The sequence below is a fragment of the Patiria miniata genome, unplaced genomic scaffold, assembly GCF_015706575.1.
Source record: "Patiria miniata isolate m_02_andy unplaced genomic scaffold, ASM1570657v1 HiC_scaffold_6, whole genome shotgun sequence".
NCBI classification, from domain to species: domain Eukaryota; kingdom Metazoa; phylum Echinodermata; class Asteroidea; order Valvatida; family Asterinidae; genus Patiria; species Patiria miniata.
In genome coordinates, this window is record NW_024037073.1 from 17,247,039 (window position 1) to 17,270,884 (window position 23,846).

General features: G+C 41.3%; 1 protein-coding gene across 1 annotated transcript; it reads right to left on the minus strand.

Moving 5' to 3' along the window:
* Nucleotides 1–3,007: 3,007 nt before the first annotated feature.
* LOC119743510 (membrane metallo-endopeptidase-like 1) lies at nt 3,008–18,334 on the minus strand. Its single transcript, XM_038219931.1, has 22 exons — nt 18,147–18,334; nt 16,765–16,887; nt 16,288–16,446; nt 15,601–15,684; nt 15,055–15,275; nt 14,315–14,386; nt 13,231–13,296; nt 12,150–12,266; nt 11,824–11,889; nt 11,338–11,474; nt 10,769–10,991; nt 10,032–10,130; nt 9,268–9,345; nt 8,293–8,402; nt 7,818–7,879; nt 7,337–7,388; nt 7,062–7,129; nt 6,114–6,244; nt 5,324–5,389; nt 4,937–5,023; nt 4,256–4,332; nt 3,008–3,767 (listed from the first exon to the last, which is right to left on the minus strand). The coding sequence occupies exons 1-22, from the start codon at nt 18,280–18,282 to the stop codon at nt 3,668–3,670; spliced, it is 2,334 nt and encodes a 777-aa protein (XP_038075859.1). The 5' UTR covers nt 18,283–18,334; the 3' UTR covers nt 3,008–3,667.
* Nucleotides 18,335–23,846: the final 5,512 nt, after the last annotated feature.

The following is a 23,846-nucleotide window of genomic DNA, read 5'->3' on the forward strand; positions in this document are numbered from 1 at the left end:
ATTTGGAAAAGAACTCGACGGATTGCTTTTGTCTGTGGCCACGGATGACTGAGCATTCGTTGTTATTCTGTCTTGGGTCAAAATCTGTAGGCCTGGGCCAAGTTTATCTGGCTAAGATTGTTGGTTATGGTTTGTTATGCAAAGTTTGAAATGGACTAGACTTCGTGCAGAACTTTTGTGTGGAAGAGGTGGCGGCCACGTTGAAGGCATTGGGCCATATGAGGGGTAATTCCAACAATGAGAGTGGTTAAATCACTGTATCAAATTTGAATAAATTGTTTAAAAAAATGTCTTCTTTCTTTAAATTAAGCCGTTTCACATGCCAAGAATACCAGTTACCCTTTTGCACAAACTTGGCCCAGTGCAGGCTTGACCCTTTAATTGGTATATATTTTTGTATTCACATTATCACACTGTGACCCAAAGGTCAAATTGCATGATAAATTACAATATTAAAAACATCAAAATCACAGTAAACATGAATGAAACAAATTGAGAAAAGCCCACATAGGTTGGTTAAGAATCTAGAAAAATAAAATTAGTACATTGCACATACATATAGATTTGTGTGCCTCAAATCTTTGAAAAAATAAATAAAAAGCTGCTCACACAGAATACTTATTCAGAAAATTGATAAAAAGTTAAATTGGACTGTTTTATTATTAATCAACGTTTTAAAAAAAAATTTTTTTAAACAGAATAACAACGAATGTTTGTTAGTGTGCCTTTATTAAAATGCACAATATTATTGCAGCGTTCATTGTTGCGTATCCACAGTTGCAGCTTTGACGCGATCTTTTGTCGCAGCTCGCCACCTAGGATAGGACGCCGGGTCCATGGCACCTTTTTTCAGTCGTTGTTCGAAATGGGAGGTTGGGGCGCTCTTCAAAACTGACCATTATTATGCATACTGCAAATTATATGCCCATTGTCACGGCGCATTAATTGTTTGAGCGGGTTTTCTTGTTTTGGATTGATGTCAGAACTCTCTAACCATTGATTAAAATATTTGCTGGAAAAAAAATTGTCAAAAAAATCCGCCAGCGGGGCAAAGTGCCCCCTCTGCCCTCCCCCTCTGGCTACGCCACTGATTGGAACCTTCCCAGCGCCCTGTTATTGTTGACATGTTTAGGGCGGCGGTGGGTGCGAACCTCTCCTAACGCCCATTAAGTTGTCAACCACGAAAGAGGGCGCTAGACTAAGCACATGTGGGGAAATACTGTCATGTTGACATGTTCGATGGTGTGTGGGGTAGCGACCTAAATGCCAAAACTTTTTGAAGCTTATTATTTGTATCTTGCAAAAATAAAGTTTATTTCTAACAATGTTCGACAGCTCAGCTGTTACTTTTAGCCAAATTATTATTAATTAAACTGAAAAATCAATTTGTCGACTACGCCCGACACCATATGATGCTTTGAGCCCATTTTATACTACAGCAAAATATTTTTTAAAAAATGGATGAATGTCTTGTTTAAAATCATTAAATTAAACTAGTAACTAACTGATACATATTATCGGAATTAGAATAAATCGAATTTTATAATTATAACTTGTATTATGCACAGCGTTGAATAGAGCCCGAAAGTCAAAGGTTAAAGGTCACTTGGCTCACTACTTCCGGAACCATCTCTCGGCCCGTCTATGGTCATTTTACACGGGGTTGCCCTTTCTCTTGCTACACATTTTTGACAGAATGATTTCTGACTGTAACCACAATGAGAAACTTTTATTTGGGAATTTTATCTTGACATTCTTAATAACAAAAAATGAAAAATAAAAACCGCTTGGAGATGGGTAAAAACGAATTTCATTTACAACCTTTCATATCCGGCATTTTCGTTCCTAGGTCTCCTTGTTCGTGCACGTTTGTTTTCACATCGCGTAATCGCGTGAGAACGAGAATGTATAACGACACCAAGATTGAGCTATTATGAATTTTAGATTTAGTCGGGCTGGCTGGACATGCAGTCCTTATAGCAGCGATCACTTTAGATTTGTTATTAGTAAAATGCTAATGAGTCCTTCAAGTTTATTTAACAATATTGTAAACCCTAAAAGACATTTTGGTCTTCTATTTAACTTAACGCTTTTATCAAATGACCGCCACAAAAATTTCATCCGATGTACTGTACGAGTACACCGATTTGCACTACAGTTCGCATTTACTTTAGCTTTCGGAAGTGAAAGGTCAATTTTTGGCACGACATTTCTCTTTCACGTCAGGCAATTTATCATTTTCCACAAATTGGTATGCTACTAACAATTTTACAAAGGCCTTTTTTTTGGGGGGGGGGCGATTTTCTTAAGAAATCAATGTACTAAAAACAATGTTTGAATTTGTGCGCGTTAATTTTCCTGTTCAAGGGTCCGGAAGCGCGCCAACAGAGGTGATTCACTTTCAGGCTCTATTGCCCAAACTGTACGTCCAACACCTTAAAAACTGCCCTGCCATTACATGTAAAACGAAAGTTCGCATAAACCATAATTAGCCCGCTTACCCAACTAAAACTAATCCTTCTAATGCTACTTAAAGGGAATGTACAACATTTGCTTTTGCTGCAATTTTCAGAAATAAATGGATTTGGAGGATTAAAATGTTATAGGAAATATTGTTACACTGACCATTTCACGTTTTGGGTGCGTAGATGCTGGAAAAACCAAGAAAACCAATCATATTCTTGAAGTCGGGCTCCCTGACCCCACTTAAGATGAAACGGAGCAATTTATAGACTTTGGGGAATTGTTAAATCAGAAAATCAGTCTAGCAGGAGTGTACTTCTTCACAGGAGTGTAATCAATTGCAAAGAAAACGCATACGAACTAAATATGAAAACTTATGAGCTCTTTTTGAAAAAAAAGCGAGTAAGTTCTCCAGCGCTGGTCGGCCGACCAGTGTTGGAAAATTACAGTTTTTCTTAAAAATGTCAGCACACCAGGAGCCACAACTTTGCAGGATGCTTTAGACTGTCATTCCCTAACAATCCAGTCAGGTATTTCGTGATAATTTGACCATTTCGGGTTTTTTTATGTTTGCAAATGTTGTATCTTCTCTTTGATATGTAGACATGACTATTATCTATTTTTCAATTTTATACAAAGACAGCAATTATCAGGAGGAATACAAAATTCAATATATATAAAACAAAATCAAAACATAAAAATCTTTATCATTAGAAAATGATGACAGCGACAAATCTAACTCATTTTTAACCTTCGGAAGATGTTTTAAAGACGCCATTTACTGGGTAAAAGGGATAAATGCAAATGATACTATTAGCCCTATGCCTTAAATTAAATAAAAACAACTTGACAGAAGTACATTTCTAGAAGTACTTTGTTCCGTCCACACTGTTCGTGTTATGAACACGGTTACCAGTAAATTAACCGGAAAATAAAAATTAAAGTTTCAACCCCAATCAAGAATATGGTCACAGTTAAGTTGTAATTTGCTCTTCAATTTTGATGTTTTGCAAATGGAGAATAGAATATTATGATACGATGAACACTTTACCACGATAGACCTTTTGCGTAGCAGAGGGCAATGGCTTTGTTTTGCTGCAGCAATTTGCATGAACGAACCTTTTGTGCATTCATTGTTTTGACAAATTACGCCCTCTAAGATAGCCGCTAAAGCATAAGATGAATTCTTGGAGAAAGTACTAGGCTACCAGACTTTGCATTTGACGTCCGGGTTCATGTAGCTTCCAGACGGACAGTTGAACGCAGCGCTGAACGCCTCGTTGTTCTGAAGCGCACCGATGGTTCTGTGCGAACGAGAAGGATAAGGCGAGACGGAGTTATCATTTTTGAAAATGTATTTTTGTAGAAATGATTGATTACGGTTGATTAAAGCTCTAGAATTGGTAAATTTTGAAAAAAAAGTTATAGCTCCTTTTTTCATTTTGGTAACTATAGTGCTATCACGTCGTTCTTGCGCGCAAACTGCTGCTGCCACAAACGGCTGCTGCCACAAACTGCTGCTTCCACAAACTGAAACTGCATGCTGCTGCTGCTGCTGCTCTTGCTGCTCTTGCTGCTGTTGCTGCTGCTGCTGTGGTTGCTGCTGTTGCTGCTGCTGCTGTGGTTGCTGCTGTTGCTGCTGCTGTTGCTGCTGCTGCTGTTGTTGCTGCTGCTGCTGCTGCTGCTGCTGCTGCTGCTGTGGTTGCTGCTGTTGCTGCTGCTGTTGCTGCTGCTGCTGTTGCAGCTGCTGTTGCTGCTGCTGATGCTGCTGCATCGAAAATACCTAACATACCTGTATCGGCCAGGACTGTGCACATTAGTTTCGATGTAGTCATCCGCTCCCTCTGGTGTGAACACACTGCACCAAATCTTGATTGCACCAAAAATAATTAATGTGTTTCATGAAAATGGCTAAACAGAGTTGCACGATGACAATTATTCAAACTTTTGTTATACGTAAGAAGGATTTGCGAAGGATAAGGTCCTTGTCAAATCTTACATGAAACCTTTTGGAGTGAGACAATAAATCATTTTAAGTTCAGTAAGATTTGAGGCTTTGCATGGTGGAGATACTAAATAATGAAAGGAACCAGAGGTATAAACTCGACGTTCCGGTCAGTATGCTCTGACCGTCTTCAGGAGAGTGCTAAGTTCATGACGTTACAAAGCTTCAAATTATGTTTGAAGAGACAGGTCTGTAAATTGGAGGGTGAATTGGTTTCTGAATTAGGTGAAAATTACCAAAATAATGGAATGAACAAGAAACTCCGCTTTTTCGATTTATCAAAGCGGGTTGAGTTGATATCATTCCGATCTACTAAGCCCCACCTCCAGGTGTATTGACCAATCACAACCGTGATTGTCCGAGAAATGTCCCATACTGCATGCATTTGCATATGACACGCCCAGCATGACATAAGGCATGCGCACGTGTGCGGTAGGCGGGGCTAAATGGCTCAGTTTTCATTGTTACCTGGGAATATGACAGGAAGAACATCTGCTCTTCGGTGAAGTCAATGCCGGGGAGACGAGGTTGCTCGGGTATGTTGTCCATGTAGGCCTGCATGCAAGAGGAGGGTATTTTTTTTGGGGGGGGGGAGAAATATATATTGTACCATACATTAATGTGACGATATTTAAGGAGGGCGTATGTTTTTGCAACTTTTAAAGATTCATCTCGACAAAAATCCCGCAAAAATTCCAGAAAATAATCTGTGCCCTAATATTGGTGACCGAGATGCAATCAGCCGATTGGGCGAAAAACAAACTTTCCTTGATAAATCAAAATGACTTCTGAAATAAAATACAGTTGCAATTTTATGTACATGATTTTAAGTTATGATATGCATGCTGAGGCTACCTTGTAAGCCTCTCTCAGGCCTCCGTTGTCAGCAATGTTTTCACCCTGCGTCTGCTCTCCGTTCAGCTGTAAAAATTAAACAAAATATGTTACGGAGAACTTGTGCAGGGTGACCGTTTTAGCCGATTTTCGGCTAACTTTGACAGATTTTTTGTTAAAAAAACCAGTTTGACAGAAAATTTGACAGAATGGATTTTTTTGGCAGATTTCTGGCAGAATTCTGCAAAAAATGGTTATTTCACAGAAAAACAGCAAATTTGAACAAAAAAGTGTACATTTGCATGAAAAAAACTTCAATCCTTTCAAACAAACCCTTGCATAAAGGGACAGGTTGGCTGGTCTAGGTACTGAGGTTCACTGGGAAACGGACTTTGTCGTGGCCGGATCCGCGTTTTGCCCAAAATGTTTACCAATAATTTCACGACATCTTTATGTGACTAGATTGTTTATTATGTAATTTGAATCTTAATTAAGGCAATATATTACCAATCTGCATGTGATTTTAAGTGTTTACAGTGTATTTCGAGTAATTCTAGGAAATATGGCAGGTTGTTGATAAATCTGACAGAGTTCTGATGTGCATTTAGCAGAATTTGGCTCTGACCTTACAGTCACCCTCAACTTGTGTAAATTTACAATGATTCGAACGGTCAACCTGCCATTTCCCTTCTGTGCTTTTATAGAAAACATAAAGATATTGACAAAAAGGATTCGCCACCATATAATGCGCTATATATTAACAGTGCGGCCGCCATGCATAACTCAAGGAATGGCTAAAACTGAAACGAACGTTTCTGTTGTTTTGCGGCATGACGAAGCCAGAGTACTGGTCGATGATACACTGCGCCCTCTCCGTGAAATTGCCGATGGACGCTTGACTCCACCAGACTCTATAGTTGCCGTCTTTGTCGAAGTGTCTCCCTTTGAGAAAAAAAAAGACCAAGATATTGGAATTGGAACTATTCATATTGGAAATTGTCTTCCATCAATCGATGAGCAAAAATACTTACAAATACGAAATGCTCCCCTTTTAAATGAAGTGTAACGTCATTTAGTCAATAGTATTCTCATCAAAGTTATTAGTTTTAACAAAAGCAAAATCTAAAATCAAATATAACAAAGTTTCCTATACAAGAACCTGAAACTTAACCACACTGAACGGACCTTTTTAGTGCACGACAGGGACCTCAATATCTAGTATAAAGTAACCTTTGCACGACTCGGAAATAGTCTCTTTATGGTTTAAAATACAGACCTCTTTCTGAAAATTATTTCAGATTTATCAAAAGGTATCATACAATGACTTTCCAGGCCTAACCTGTAATGATTACAGATTAATGACGGACCGAGTCGGTCACGGACCGAGTCGGTCACGGACCGAGTCGGTCACGGACCGAGTCGGTCACGGACCGAGTCGGTCACGGACCGAGTCGGTCACGGACCGAGTCGGTCACGGACCGAGTCGGTCACGGACCGAGTCGGTCACGGACCGAGTCGGTCACGGACCGAGTCGGTCACGGACCGAGTCGGTCACGGACCGAGTCGGTCACGGACCGAGTCGGTCACGGACCGAGTCGGTCACGGACCGAGTCGGTCACGGACCGAGTCGGTCACGGACCGAGTCGGTCACGGACCGAGTCGGTCACGGACCGAGTCGGTCACGGACCGAGTCGGTCACGGACCGAGTCGGTCACGGACCGAGTCGGTCACGGACCGAGTTGACCTGAAGTTAATTTACCTATGTTGTCAAAACCGTGGGTTATCTCGTGCCCGATGATGACACCGATTCCACCATAATTGGAGTACCTGAAATACAATAAAGAAAACTGGGTAATTAGTTTAATGAGAAGAGAAACCCGACGGTATTTGACAAACTTCAAGCTAACTAGAATAATTGCTATGGTTCTAACACTTTCACTTGTTCACTTCAATTTTTAATGGGAAAACAATCTGAAAAGGCTTAATGGAAACAACTAATATGGAATTCAGAAGATTGTAGTGATTGTTACTTACCACGGCAGATCCTTGTGGTAGAAAGGCGGTTGGAGAATGGCCGCAGGGAACACTATAGAAAAATTGAGAACATTACACGCATTATGTCGGTCGCGGGTTCGTGATTGTTTGATCAATGGGAGGGTGGACGGTGGTGTCTATTGGTAGGATATACAGGGCGAGTCACAAAAAGCGAAACCCCTGAATTTAACTGCTTCACAGAAAGTGGCACAAAATGGGTTTCTTGGCTTTGCCGTTATTCAAACATATCTTTGGATTTAGAAAAGCAATCTCAATGAAACAAACGGTATTCTCAAGCTAAATCTATTACTTTGAAGATGGTGTAAACATCCGCAGTGTTAGTGCAATGGTGGTTAGCTTGTGCGTGTGTGTTTTTTTTTTGGTCTGATAGCCTTCCGTGACGATGGATAGCATTTGTGGCAGATGTAGATTGGTCTTCTGTATTCGAAGGTTGTATTAAAGAAAGGCAACGATAGCTTACACATTCCATTTGTGTATGGATGGTAGAAAGCATTGACGACGGCCGGCCCATTGAAAGACCACCTATAGAAGCAGAACAGAATTCATAATGTAAACATGTACAGAGTGTTAACTCTGGAAATAATCGAATTACATGTATTAATTTTGTTTAAGTATTTCATACAAAGGACATAAAGCATTTTTGTTCTCGTGAAACAAACAAACACCCCAACAAAAAAAACAAACACCCCAACACCCCAACTAACAAACAAACAAACACCCCAACACCCCAACGAACAAACAAACAAATAGATTATATTTACAGTTGTTCATTAATGCACTGAACGCATAAGGTAAACTGTGCAAATGCGGAAGACCGCTGGTTCTTTAAACAGCTACATATAGGTTACTATCGTAGTGAAAAAGGACGAAATTAAGATCATGCAACTGGAAACGTATTCATGTACCTAATATCCAACCATTCCAAACCTACTCACAGCGAGTCATCTTCGTTCACGTCTTCACGTAAGAGCGCCAATCTACCCTGGGATAGCCACTCGCGGTAGCTCAGGCTATTCTGGAAATACTCGTCGTCCTTGGCAGTCAGCTTTGGGCAGAGAAAGAGACAATTGCATACCAGTCATCTTTCCGTTTTGGCTAAAAGAGGACCTCCCAGTTCTCCGTGATTTTTACAGTGCCAGAATGCGATCTACGCACATATTGGAATGCGTGAGATTACGGACTTTAATGTGCCCGATTGGGCTACAAACGCGTTTTAAACGAAATTATATTTAATGGAAAGAGCATTTAAATAAAGTAATATAAACGTCCACAAAACCACCTTTTAAAAACTGGGCATTTTTGTGTTATTATTGCGAGAACCATGCGAGAACGAATTTCGGGGGTCACAATTTTGTCTCCGAAAAATCGAGCTGTTCAGTGCTATACTAGTTGTGACTCTAGCAGTGTAAGAGACAACATAATTGTGTATTGGTGCTGTGAGTAATTTATGTGACACACAATGTGTATCGTGTATTGGAAACGACAGGAAATACGTATGTGTAATCCATCGCGTCCGATGTAAACAACCGTTTTTCCCCGTCTTTTCTCGGGAACGGTAAGACAATAGGTTCGTTTCCTTTCAACAAGACCTTTGAAATGGTATAAGTTAACAATCCAAATTATGAAGCTTTCGGAGGTTTCAGGCGAAAGAGTGTGTACACAAAGGAAAAAATATATCTCGTAAAAACGAACTTGGAAAAAATATATCTCGTAAAAACGAACTTGGAAAAATATATATCGTAAAAACGAACTTTGGGAAAAAACTTAATCCACATAACTCCAAAGTTCGTTTATATTTTGCAAATACATACAGGACGGCATCCCGGTTACCCTGGCAGCCGAGCATACACCTGGGTGGAATTTAACATTATCGTCATCTAAAACTACACACGTTCTTGTTTGCTACTTACATCGGCATACTTCGCATCTAGCTTGGCGTTGTCTTTGATCCATTCTGGGTAACCAATTGCGATGTCCATAGCATCTGCCTATGGGGATAATAACAACAACAAATATCATTGAAAATGGCTACTTTCCGTGTTCATAAAATAATATCTTTTAATAAAAAAAACCCCAAATAAAGCCAGTAAACAGGGCCTGATTTACACCTGTTATACGTGGTCACACAAAGCACATGAATCAATTGGTGACCGAGTCCAGAGTAACGAAAAACCTTCCAACCATCAAAGCGATTTGGGGCTTTGCAGGGTAGATTCGTTTGAAAATTCACAGGTTCCGAGATATTTTTGGCAAAGTGACCTCGGACAAGGGCGGATCCAGGGGGGGGGGGCAAGCCCCACCCCCAATGAACCCAATTGTTTTGCTTAAGTGACGTCGTTTTGGGGGACCAACATTTTTTTGGCACCCCCCCCCAAAAAAAAAATGTGTTCTGGATCTGCAGATGAACTCGGACCACAATGACCGAAACATTGGGTTTGGTATTTCTTCTTCTTTTCACAACTTGACCACATCTCCTAGGAGACAGGACTTCTCCCAACATTTCTAAGCACGGATACCAGTTTGTGGTATGACTCACACGGATCTTACGGTGTGAAACTCATTTCGCACGAGGCGTGTCATTTTAGAAATGTAATACAAACAATGTTGCTAAGCTTTGCTCTTCATAACGACCCTTTGACCTTCGAAATGTCACCTTCATGACCTTTGACCTTACCTTTTCAGCGGCCACGCCCTTGTCTGCCTCCTGCAGCCAGTCATTTGTTTTCAGCATGGACTTGAACGCCGTCTGCAAATCGCGGATCATTGCAAGCGTCTACGGGGAAAAAAATTCACACAAATATCTTTTTGTATTATATTCTTTTTGGAATTCGTCTACAATTTCTTCTTTCAACATTTGTTTATTCAATTCTAGATATTTACAAAGATTTGTATTCGGAATATGTTTTTTTTCTCTCTGTGAATATGTATTTTACAAACAATATACTCAGTGTTGCCCCCGAGTGATTAAAACAAAAATTCACTCGAGTGGGACTCTGAATTATATTCTGAATGAGGCTGTGCCATAGAGCTCTATGGGCTGTGCACAAACCCGAAGCGTCTTCGCGCGGAGCGTCACGCGTCGTCAGAAATAACCCGGTGTCCCTCCCGGTGTTCTCCAAAAACTCTCCTTTTGTAAACGTTGAGGGGGTACTTGTGCATTGCAGTCGTGGGGCAAGTTCGGGGATGACTATGGTTAACCCACGGATCCTCTACACAGAAGATCCGTGGTTAACCATAGTTCGACTAACTTTGCTCGAACGAAAGATGGTGGACTACCAGGGGCACGGTTGCATCGCTGGTTACCAATAGCCACGCGCGTTATTAGTGCGCAGGCAAAGATTACGTCACAAATCAACCACTAGTTGACTAATGCTCCTCGCCTGAATTTGCTCTTTGCATGCTGCCCCATACCTTCTGTTTAGCATCCTCAGGGAAGTGGTCATCCACGTACATCCTACCACTGATAAACTCGTACTGCTCATTGGCGTTGTTGGCGCATGTCTTCCAGCGAGCCGTGGGAGTCGACGTGATGTCCACTGCCTCTTGGTACTTCTGCCGGATGGCGAGGAAAGTCTCGCTCATGAAGGGGACCATCCGACTCACCAGACGCCAGATCATGTAGTTGGCCTTGACCCTGATCAGGAAAGAAGTACTATGGGGAGTGATGAGTCTCCAAATACAAGAAATATGCAGGACTGGTTAACACAGAATATTTTAGCCTCACAGGACAAAAGCTTTTTGCTTTTCTATAACAAAGCCCGCCCAAAATATCTACATACAATATCGACTGCGGCTGCTACGACTTACTGCTAGTCCCTTTTAATAGCCCGGCAATCAACATTCAGCAAAACAATGATGGTAGGGGGATTTTATGTTGATGGCAAGGCATTCAAGTGTCAGAAATACTTTCAAAGTTCTTTAAACTGATTCTTCCCGTGAACTCTAGGTCAGGATTGTCGTTTGACAATTCTTTTACCCACCTGTTGTCTTGGTCTTCAAGCCACATGGTGACGTTGCCGATGTAGTCTGGCTTGTAGTTGACGATGGGCTCGTCGTCTGTAACTCCTGGGTCAACACTTGCCGGCAACATTAGTTGATAGAAACGTGTCCAGTCGATCTTGGAAGTAAATAATTATAGACTTAGCAAACCGGATGATAATTTGGGTCTAATGTGCAAATGTGATGATAAATAATTATTAGTTTTAACAAGTTGTGTTCAGGTTCATATACAAGGGAAAAAATGGAGTGCACAGTAATTAGCTAAACCTTGCGTATTGAATCTGACCATTATTTAACTGTCTCGAAACTCAAATTATATGAGAATTAAACTTGTTACGTCTAGGCCCTAAACACGACTCATATCATGATATTTGTATGAAATGTCTATTTGTGTTGAAAGGCCGTCAACAAAAACAGAAAGCCTGGAAAAGAGACCAACTCTCTAAGCAATAATGTCAAATCTTTACCACATCCATTCCAATTTCCTTGAGAGTGTTTTCAATGGGACCATCATCTGGATGCAACACAGTCAACTGTAGAAAAAAAATGAAAAACGATCATTTTAAAATTGTGTACTTTCTTAACCTATCATATATTTAACATCTACGTAGATATCATTTTCATACTTAAAATAAATCATACCACACCCTTAAAAGTAACAAAGGCTGCAAAATGTGTAAATTGGATACGGGTGCATTTCGAAATGAATAAAACAAAGTTTCAAATTCAATTGCCCTTTAAAAAAAACATCGACAAGGAAAGAATCTTTGACGAATTTCTACGAATGTCTTACATTAGCCATATACGACTCGAACTCGATGAGGTTCGTCATATCCTCCTTCGCTACTGTCTCGTCTGCCCCCAGAGCCACGGCAATGTCGATCAGGTACTGGAGGTACGCTTTCCTCTCCTGAAACAAAAATGTCGGTGAAAAAAACATAATTGTATAAAATCATGAGAATATATGGAGGGCCCAAAACACAATCGGGCACAACTTCACCGTGCACTTTACACTGAGTATTGCGACGATGACGGGACGCAGGCGTGGCAAGTTTGAGGTAATGCCCTCGTATTACACTATATCAATGTGCTTGTCAAAGACCCTGCGCTCTCGTCAGGAAAGACGGCTCAGTGCCTTCCACATGCGCTGCCTGAGGCGCATCTTAAGCATCTCATGGAGAGACCATATCACCAACAGGGCGGTGCTTGAGAGAGCAGGAGTCTCCTCCATGCTCACTCTCCTGAAACAGAGACGCCTGCGCTGGCTGGGACACGTCGTACGAATGGAGGACGGCCGCATCCCAAAAGACCTTCTCTACGGAGAGCTGGCATCGGGCAAGAGGCATGCTGGGCGACCCCTGTTGCGCTTTAAGGACACCTGCAAACGTGACCTTAAGGCACTCGCCATCAATACCAACACCTGGGCGACAGTAGCTGCAGATAGATGCGCCTGGAGGCACAAAGTGAACAAGGGGATCCAGCAGCTCGAGAGTGAGGTGACGCGGCAGGCGGAGGAGAAAAGACAACATAGAAAGGCACAGCGACCAGCAGACAGACCCACCTCAGTGTTCCTCTGCGCTCACTGTGGCCGGGACTGTCATTCCCGCACTGGACTATACAGCCACAGCAGACGCTGTTCACCAACCAGACATGCAGGGCAGAACCCCATAATCCCCCGGGATTGACGGATGCCTACTGTCAAAGACCTCCAAGCATGTTGGCCATGCCATACGGAATTTGAATTAACTTGCCCCAAAAATGATGCCATGTGCGTTGATTTCATTTTATGTATACATGCCTTTTCATCCACCATGATAATTTTTGAATGTGTAAGAGTTCAACGTGCTGGCAGGGGGAAAAGAAGAACCGCCTACCTTCGCATAATTCTCATCCAAAAGAATCTTCACCGCAAAACCCTCAGAATAGTCTGGTTCGTCAATCTGGAGAAAACAAATGAATGTCATGATCATAAATATGCAGTATCATAAATGGTGAAGACGCAAAACTTGTGGTTGGTAGACAAAACTAACTGCCGGTGAAACAATAATCTAAAAGAAACGTGAAACAATAATCTAAAAGAACGAAACACATTGTTATTTAGCCAGTTTTCTGTAAGCGTATTTTCAGTCTGCATTGTGTCCGATGCGTATGTGACACTCTTGAAATTAGGGATCGGAAGCTCTTGAGTTGTGGTATATGCAGCAGCGAATTTATTCCGTATCTGTATTATGTGAAGACAATATTGACATGAAGTGATGTTACTTCAGGTCTTCGGGAAATAACGAATAATCAAAATATATTTACAAAATGGCTACAATTAATCAGAAAGATTAAAGCAAGATGAATTCGAATTATTTTCAGTTCATGAAATAATAATGATTCATTCAAATGATTAAACAATAGTTACGTTTTCCCGCCAAAACTTTCGCGGGGTCGGCCATCTTGAATTTCAACGTTTCACGAATAAATCTTAGTTAAAAATACCATTACATACAAGAATAAGGAAATACAAACAGAAATGGGTAGTCGAGGAATTGTGATGTCATCTAAGGTTATTGATGTAAAGATTAAGAACAAAAATAAATAGATAGTAATAATTACCTGTATATGTGAAGACAAGATTTACATGAAGAAGTGTTACTTCGGGTCTTCAGGAAATAACGAATGAGCTAGCGCCCGATATCAGACGTTGGGGGCGCTAGGTTAATTTCAATTTACATGTAAATAAGGTTGAACCAAAAAATAACGGGCGTGTCTTTTTATAACCGTCACACGTATATAGATACGCCTAATATTACGTGCTAATGGAAAGACTGCTTCATTTCTATTTGAACGATACAACTAAAAGTCACCGCACTATCTGAAGCAATCTGAGCTGATATTGATTCGCGTTTTCATTGTGTGAATGGAATCTCTCCGATAAAAGCACGTCATAGCAAACCACGAGCTCTTCCTTACCACGGTCTTCACACCCCGCATGTACTTCTTCTCGATGTCGACCTTTGGTACCATGAAGTCAGGATCGTCCGCCTGATGAAAAAAAGACCCGATATTGCAAATAACGTTACAACAAAAATAACGTTACATAACAGCAAGGGTAGGGTGACCCATTTTGCCTTATTGACAGCGTCATCAGTTCTTTAAAAACCATAAGCTGTAACCCATCCTACACAGAGTCAGGGAAGTCATGTTGGCGTAGTGGTACTTTCCTCGCCTTCCACCGCGGGCGGGATTCGAACCCGGGTCAATATGGATCGGGTTTTTAGTCCCTACCTGATTCCGTGGGTTTTCCTCAGAATATTCCTCTGGGCTTTTCCTCCCACCTCTAAAACTGTAATTTCTTCTCATTGTCTTCTCTCTACAGGTTTCTTCAGGCTTTCAAGCTACAGTGCTTATGGTACTTTTGAGGAATCCTTGGTTTCATTACCAGAAAGAAATAACATAAAAAAAATAATAATAAAGAGAAAAGACTTCTGCCACTTCTTCAGAAGGACCCTACATTTGCGGCCCGACCCCAATCCACTCTAAAAATATATTTGATCCGGAATCCGGGTCATATTTGACCTGACACTGTCCGGGTCAAAACAATACCAGATTCTTGAAGGACCTATGATTGAACAAGTTCTTTTTCATCTTTACCTGTAGGCCTAATCGAACTTCACCAGAATTTGTAAGAATGTGTATCCTTAAGAGCTTACAAACAACTTGTACTTGGTCATGTTGTTAACATCGGGCCAGATGTCCGTTCTCACGATCAACTGCACGTTGTACATGCCCCTGAGGGCGGCCCAGAGCTTCTCGAAGTCGAATTCGGTGGCGTTCCAGTTACCGCCGGCAGGGGTAGACCCCAGCACCGGCCAGCCGCCCAGCGAATTCAGCACATCCGTCAGAGGTTTGGCTCCCAACTCGTTGATGGTGTCTGTTGGATAATGTTGAAGTCTCAAAATGAATAAGAAACATAATCTTTAAATAAACTATAGATAGTTCAATTGCACTGCTGCACGATGCGCACAAATATCAAAGGCTAACGACAATCGCAACAAAATCTTTCTGTGAGTAGAGCCTTGCACGGACATTAATAGAAATTGTCATTGGTCTTCTGTTAGTAAAATGTTGTCAAGCAAATGCACTCTGATAATTTTAAAAGAAAGATATTTAACGTGCCTGTGAGTCGTGTCCTAAATTTAGATCCAAACTGCTAATCCATAGATTGTGTCCTTTGCTTGGTAGATGAGACAACTTACCCAGATCTTCGCAAGACTGGTAGTCGTTCCTTATGATGTGATACGACGAGGGTTCGCCGGCAACGGGACTCCGTTCAAATATAACTGACAAAGAAATGACCAATATGGCAGTTTTAATGACAAATTCTTTAACAGCGTACTCAAACAATCAGTAAAATATCATGACAATGACGACACTAGATCAGCGACGACATCCACCGATGACGCTACTGTCGATGAGGATGTCTCCATGGCGACTGTGGGGTCAAAGTTTGGACGGTGCTGCCATTGTCGCACTCAAGTCTTGATGTCGACATTAATGACGGTGACAAAAAGAACCGACAGTGGGAGTGATTAAGATATATATGGCAATGAAAAAAGATGGTGACGATGTCAATGATAGAAAAAAATGCCATGATAATGGTGAAAAAAAATGGCGACGACGATGACGAAGATAGTTTCGAAAATGACGATGACTTGCCAAAGACGACTACAGCGATAATTTGACTACGATTAATATGCTGACGATGGCACTAATGGTGACAGTGACAAAGTCCATGAAAATGACGATGACCGTGGGCGATGAAGAGGATGATGGCAACATATCCCACACTAAAATCACAGGAGAAGAATCTGAGATGATTAGAAGAAACGACATTGGAAGATGAGAGTACTTTACATGAGCTTATGTTAAGTGGCATGAGATACCTTTGAGTCTTTGCGACAACTCGTCTCTCAGTTTAGTGACGGTAAGGAATTTAGTCCGGTTCAGCTCGGTGTAGCGCTGGACCCAGCCACCGCAGGCGTACTCGTAGAAATTATCACAGGGATTCTTGCTCTGATTCATACTACTCAGGTATGCATATGCTGTAGCAATGAAGAGAAAACGATATTAGACAAAGAACAAAATCTTGCCCTTTGGCCTATCCGTTTTTAGTTTTGATTCCCGAGTTAATACTGATCGAAATATCGGAATTTTGAAAGTTTTCTCACAGTAAAATACATCGTATGTGGAAGCATGGTTCATTAGTTCATAATTTTTCGACAATGTGTCATTGCGGTCTCTGAACTGATTGTTCCTTCGTGGCGATAGTTTAAAGGACCTGTAACTGGCGTCAGTCATGTTGTCCCCGGTACGCCCTGGTCATTCGGATAAAGTGCATGGGCTTAAGATCTCTGTCTTACCGGAGTCATAGCATTGCTTCGTCGTGCAGACCGCCCGATCCGGATCCACGGGCACCGGTGGTTTATTCGCCTTCAGTGCGTCCAGTTTGGCGGCAATGTCGTTCTTCTGCAGTGCAAAAACAACTGAAAAACACGTCAATAAACTCGTCAATTTCTGAAGACAAACATGGATGTACAAGTGACGTAGCCAGGATTTTTTTCAAGTTGGGGGGGGGGGGGAAGGGGCACAGGGGTACCGGCTTGTTATGGGAGCACAAAGGGCAGATCCACAACAAAATTTGCCCAAATTTTTTTGGGCCCACTGGCCAGCCAGATGCACACATTCTGGAATTTGTATTCCTGTGGAGACATTTCTTTGTTCTCGTGTAGTAAAGTTTTCGAGTTTGAAATTGAAGTTTCAAAATGCTCTTATTTTAACCAGAATTAATTTCCTGGGCTGAAATTTGGACTAAATATCCCTTTTCTAAAACTCTTCCATTTGCGACGGATCAACCTACCTTGGAAATTCCTAGTTTTTGAGTAAAATCCATATATCTATTTCGTGAAATTCTTGTGGAGACGTATTCATCTATAGAAATGTTCTTCTGGAGACGTATACAATCGTTTGTTCCCTATTGTGTTCATGTCTCCGTAAGGTAGTAAATTCCAGCACAATGTGTTAGGGATTGCGCTGGAAATTTGTGTGTGTGTGTGGGGGGGGGGGGGGGGGGCATGCCCCCAGCCCACCCCGGCTATGCCACTGCGAACATACCCACGTGATCGAAACGTCCTGTTAATGGTCCCCACCACAACTGACAAAAAATACACCCGGTGCTGATGTCAAATCGTATACTCGTGGCCATGCAAACATTCAAGTCTGATTAGCAAAATAGCATCCGAAAAACCCAAGCAAAACGTGATTGGAAGTTTACCATATCTTTTCAACCGTGTTCAAAGGGTAGTCACCAGACCATGTTGCTTAGGAAATGTTTGTGCTATAAGCAAAAGCCATCTGATGAGAACGAGCAATATATACACTGTGTGGCTAAATGGCTGGTAACCTGACTTTGCTCAGCAGTTTTCTTTCTGAGCTTAGTAAGGATTGGCCCCTTGTAAATTTCTGTAAACTGCCGGTCTCTGTATCTGAGAAACAGGGTGGGAGTGCTTCATAAAGGATTTCAAACAATTAATTGTAGTTCTCACACCGTGAGAATCAACCTCGGGGGAATAAATGCGACTGCTTATTAGATAAATTATCATCTATATATATTAATGGTTTAAGATTAATTTGTATATTTTTTGTAAATATAGATTTTTTATTTTATGTATATTTTTTAAATTATAAATATTGAAAAAAAAATTCAAAACACCCCATCCCCCAAAAATACTCGAGTTCTACTCACTTGTGGTGATCATTAGGACGATGGTGGCAGCAGCGAAGATTCCCACCAAAATGAGGGGAATCTTACTGGGCGACTTGGAGGTGACGGGGTCCTCGAGCGCCAGTTGAGTCTTGGAAGTTGTATGCCTGTCATCCATGGTGGGGGGCTACTCCACATTGAGTTCCCGTAGATTGGCACAGAATGCAACTAATTCCCTTGGAATTCGGGGAAGTACCGGGTGAGTAAAACAACAAGGTTACCCAAATGTCGGGACATATTTTGTTAAGAAATTCTGTATGTAGCACTTTCAAAATCTAGGATATGAAAGCCCAATCAATAAGCTTTCTTTTTGTACAAGTCACTTATGTACTTTTCAAGTTACGAAATTTCGAACACAAACACCGTTTCAAAGTTCTGTCCACGGGATCACAAAAAAAGTGTTATTTCAGCAAAACGAAAACAATTCACACATATATATGCGAAAATATATTTGCGGTGACCTACGGTACACATTTAGCTATGTTTTTTAAAGTGACGTCGCAATAAAATAAAGACAGGCACTCCTACACCTCCATGTTTTCCTTAAAAAAATTGGTTAAAGTGGTCAGAAATTGCCTCAGATCGCACCACAGAGAATCTAGAATCCCAAAAAAAACCCGAACCCCACGCCGGAATTTTGTTGACCCACTTTTTTTGGGAACACAATTTTTTTGGGTTTGGCCCCCGCCCCCCAAAAAACATTGTGTTCTGGATCCGCCCTTGATGAAGCCCGAAGTCGAAATTTCACTTCTTGTTTACTAAGTGCTACATAGATCTTGGTTAGAAACATCCAATCGAAGCTGTCTATTGGGTACCGGTACCATGCACCTCATGTGAAATCCTTGGATCTTCATAATAAACTTGTGTCTGGACTATTTTCCCCATTTTTTAAGCTTCGTTGACGCAGTGTTCTTTGCTTGCATTCTGTGCTCAACCTTTACAAATAACAAGGTCAATCCTGCGGTTGATTACACAAATCCCCAACCTATATGGAGAACGGGACCGGCTTTCATTTTAATTTAAAGGTATAGTCCATCATTTGTAATTTGTGCATTCTGTTCGTTTGAAGCAACAAAAGTGCTCAATATCTGAAGAAGGATGCTGAACAACTAACCTGATGAAGTTTCAGTTCAGCTTCAACTGTATTTTTTTCCGAGAAAAACAACATTGTAGGATCTCGATTTCAAATCAAAAGTTGCTGAATCTGTTTTAAATTGGGCTTGAATTCAGCGTCCGAGATACGTTCTCACTGAGCCGCCTTGGAGCTACGCGATGTCGCGCACTGATCTGATGCGCGCGTACCGTGTGCGTCGCGCCAATGCTTGCGCGCGCTTCGCCGAATATAACAAAACGAACTACTAATTTGAATTTCCTTCTTAAGACGCACCGTTGGAAAGGCCTTCTTTCGTTGATTTCTTCAAAATGACAGCTTGCCGGAAATAATAAATTCACAGGGCGTTTGGCTTACTATCTTTCAACCAAGTATGTTTTTCAACAATAATTACACCAGTTACTTTTTGGACAGCTGCAAATGATGGACTCTGGCTTTAAAAACAATACTCACGCTTTACCCTGTGCAAGTTTTTTTTTCCTAATTCAAACCAAACTGATAAAATTATCCTCAGCTGGCCCCAAACTTGCCACCTATACCGGTCATGAAAATAAATTTGCTCCATTAGTCTTCTATCATTCGCCATTCCCCCGTATAACTTTCTAATAACACTGCGAATACAACTACAGTTATACAGCGTGCCCGGTGCAAGATCCGCCATTGTGGATGTCTAGCGTAATCGATCAATCGTACAGTACATGTACAGGGGGTATATAAAAAAGGAAACCCAGATGATGTGTAAATTATATTCTATTTTCAAATAACTTAAAGATCATGTAAATTATGAAACGCCAATGGGTCCTCTTTCCAATCAATTCGTCGCATTTTTTACATACATGGTGGTTAAAAAAAACGAATTCCAAATGTTGGGACAACTGTTTTAGTAAGGTTCTTCATGTAGCACTTTGAAAATATAGGATATGTAAGACCAATTCATAAGCTTTCTTTTAGTATAAGAATCATCCAAATCACTCATGTACTTTTCAAGTTATGGAATTTTAAACATAAAGTTGTGTCCACGGATCACAAAAAGGAAAACAATTCATACACGTCCCTATGTTACAACTGATAATGTAGTAACCAACGGATAACGTATCACCAACCGATAATGTATCACAAATTGACCGATATTGTATCACTAACCGATAATGTACCAAAAATTGACTGATAGTGTAGTAAAATTTGTATCCGATAATGTATCACGTGTCGACGGATAATGTAACTACAAAATAACTGTATCCGATAATGTATCACCACGGAACGGATACTGTATCAACCGATAATGTATCAAAAATCAACCGATAATGTATCAGTATGGGGAAAAGGTGTACACAAAAATACCCCCTATCTAAGCTGCCTCCGTCCGTATTTTGAAAAGGCGGACATTATACCAGTAATTTTTGGGGGGGTGTCACAGCAGAGGGAGGGGAATTTGTATGCAATTTGTTTTGGGACACAGCTGGGGGACCCCCTCCCCTGGATCCGCGCCTGTGTTGGCCTCAAGGAAGCGGCAGGCTCGTGACGTTTGGACTCCAAACTGTGTGGGTTGAACAAACTGAAGTCAGTGGGTAAATAACAAATGACGTCACATGCGAACGGTGCCCCCCCCCCCCCTAAAAAAAAGCCGGGGCATTAGTTTGTACGGTACAGTAATATTGTGTACATGATTGTAGGATTTTATCAGCGCTCCCCGTTGCAAATATGGCACGACCCCCCCCCCCTCGCCCCTCATCGACCCCCTCCCCCTCATCCCCCCTCCCCCCCCCCCATCCCCCCACTAAATGAGCAGTAATGCTGTGATTGTGCCCTTTTCAAATCTGTAAGAAAAAAATCGACTTAGTTGGGAGATAGAGGGGGGTATCGTGCACCCTCGGAAATCAATTTCTAATCAACGTTTCTAGGTCAGAAAAAATGCGTAGAAAACGATTTGATGTGTTAAAAAATTCAAAAATTGTCCCACGTATTGTTTTTATGCAAATTAGTGCCGCCATTACCGAAAAATCTATTTTTCACTATATCTCAGCCAATATTGCAGATAATTGAATGAATTAGGTGTCTAAACCCATGTTTTCAAGGTCAGAGATCACAATAAAACTATTCTGGAAATGACCACATGTGTCTGTGGCAGGAATATGCAAATTAGCGCCGCTAATACCGGAAAATCATGTTTCTGGCATATCTCAGCCCATATAGCACAGATAGACTAGGTGTTATTTTCAAAATTGATACATGAAGAGGCATTTTTGAGTAGAAGTAGGTAACATAGCTATGTTACCTAATTTTGGGTTGCTGAATACGAAAGTGATGGTTACCAAGCTGGATTTTTCGTGAAAATATGCCTAATGTCCATAAATCTTTAAAATCTGTCGTGTTCTCAAATTTTGGTATATTTTGTTTTGTTTTTTTAATTTATTTTGCTGTTTCTACTTACACTTCCTTACTTCAATAACATTTTTTAAAGCATATAAGTGACTTAATGATTATGAGGACATATAGTGGGGGGGGGGCCAATGTACTTCCGTTGGCATTTCATGTTAATTTATGGCAACCATTATAAATGTAATCTTATGAGTGCTGAGAACAAGAAAATTGATGTTGCCATTTTTTCCATTGACCTTTAGTGACCTTGACCTGAGGTCAAAGTTCATGGGTCATTTTCACCTAAAATTTGCCTTTCGGAAGGGTTTGCAAATATTTTCGAGGCAAGTGAGCACATATTGTATTTGGTTGAGAGTTTATCCATTATAATAAATGTTATTATAAATGTATTTATGGGTTTTCCTGAAGAAAACATGGGAAAATGTCACTTTTGCCCGAAAAGGGCCGGGTTGTTTTGACCATCTCACGCCGATTCCGCCCCCCCCCCCATGACCTCGGCCATCGAGTGACGAAAAATTATGAAACTCGGTACATGCATAGAACAACTTAACATGAACAAACCCAAGAAATTTCATGACTATGGGTCAAAGGGTTTTGGAATTACGGCTAATTAATTATTCATAAGCACGTATGGTAATTCAAATGTGTACACTACGTATATGGGGAAATTCAGTTTTGACGGAGGGTAACGCCGAAAATATTTCGCTGCGCAGCAACCTGTGGTTCGAATTTTATGTTTTTGGTATCAAAAGATGTGCAAGACTCGAGGCTATAAAGTCAGGACAGCTCAGGCCGCGAAATAACTAACTTTTCAAGAGTATCGCGGAAAAAGTTGAAAGGGGGGAAATCTGCCCCCTTGGGGCCAAAATATGACCAACCCTTTAGTGCCTGGCATTTAAATATGAAATGTTGTAAAGTGTCCTCTGCAGTACCGCACTCACACAGGGTGTTTGTCGGTTGAGGAAAATCCCCACTTCTTCATGGTGCGTTTGGTGCGAGCCACTTCAGAGCGGAGGTGATTTAAGCACCTCCAGGTCTTCCATCCTAATGCCACCGCCACAATCCACAAAACAGCCAAAGCCACGCATAATTATCGGGATTTAATAGCCACAGCAGCATCATTGGCTATCATTCCAGCACAGACGTCGACGCTTTTGAATCGCTGGCGGAAGCAAGTCAACTGAGCCTTATTCACAATCAGGCATGTAACTTTTCCTCAGATCAGCTGATTTCCTCTTTTTTTATTCTCATTTCTGCCATTCAAAATTGAAAATCACTGTACAAAGTCTTCTGAATTTAGGAATTTCCTCTTTTTTGGTGAGTTTACAGTTGCATGCCTGCACAATGCGAAACTGTCGAAGTTTTTCCACAGTGGAGGCTGGAGATAAAGTTTCAACCCTGCTCTAGCCCTTGTGAGCCACAACATCGCCTCACTTAGCAACAAGATGGTCCTTGACCCCATTCCAAAGACCTGATATCGCCATATTGGAATCAAAGTGACTGCTGCTGTCTCTTCGCAACAATTCCATTCCACCGCTGTTTCAACTTCCAACTGTGAAGGCTTCACCAAAGAGCTCAAACACCATCTAGCTGACATTGATCCAACCCCCGATAACTATGACACCGGTTTGTTGATGTGGTGGTGCAGGAACATCCCTAGGGGCTGCCGCACTGATTACATCCCAGGCTTAGCATCCCGTAGTGCTGAACTTTACAGGATATAGAAATGCATGTATGAAAATGACTCTCTTGCTGTCGATACCATCTCATCTGGGGAGGAATTAATAACAGCCATATCAGAACAGCTTCAAAGATTGTGGCAAACCCTTGTGGTAACCACCAATATGGCCAAGAAGCCAATATGGCCTCCAAGCCTGGAGCATAATATAAAAAAAAGCTCAGCCAAGTGAACAGCATTGTAACATCACCGCCAACCAAATAGCCCACAACAACTGCTATGTAAATGGTAAAGTGCCACGTTCTCCTAATAAGCGACCGAAAGCCAAGCTCCGCCAGAAAGACCCCGCCATCGACCTAATTGGCTTCATCAAATCCTTCTCTGCTAATGAACTTGCGAATGGCATAAATAAAGAACAGGAAATCAACCAAACTGGATAACATTTTCACCAAAGAACTGAAACATCTTGGACCAAACGCCTCAAATTGGTTACTCCAGCTCATCAACACCTGCC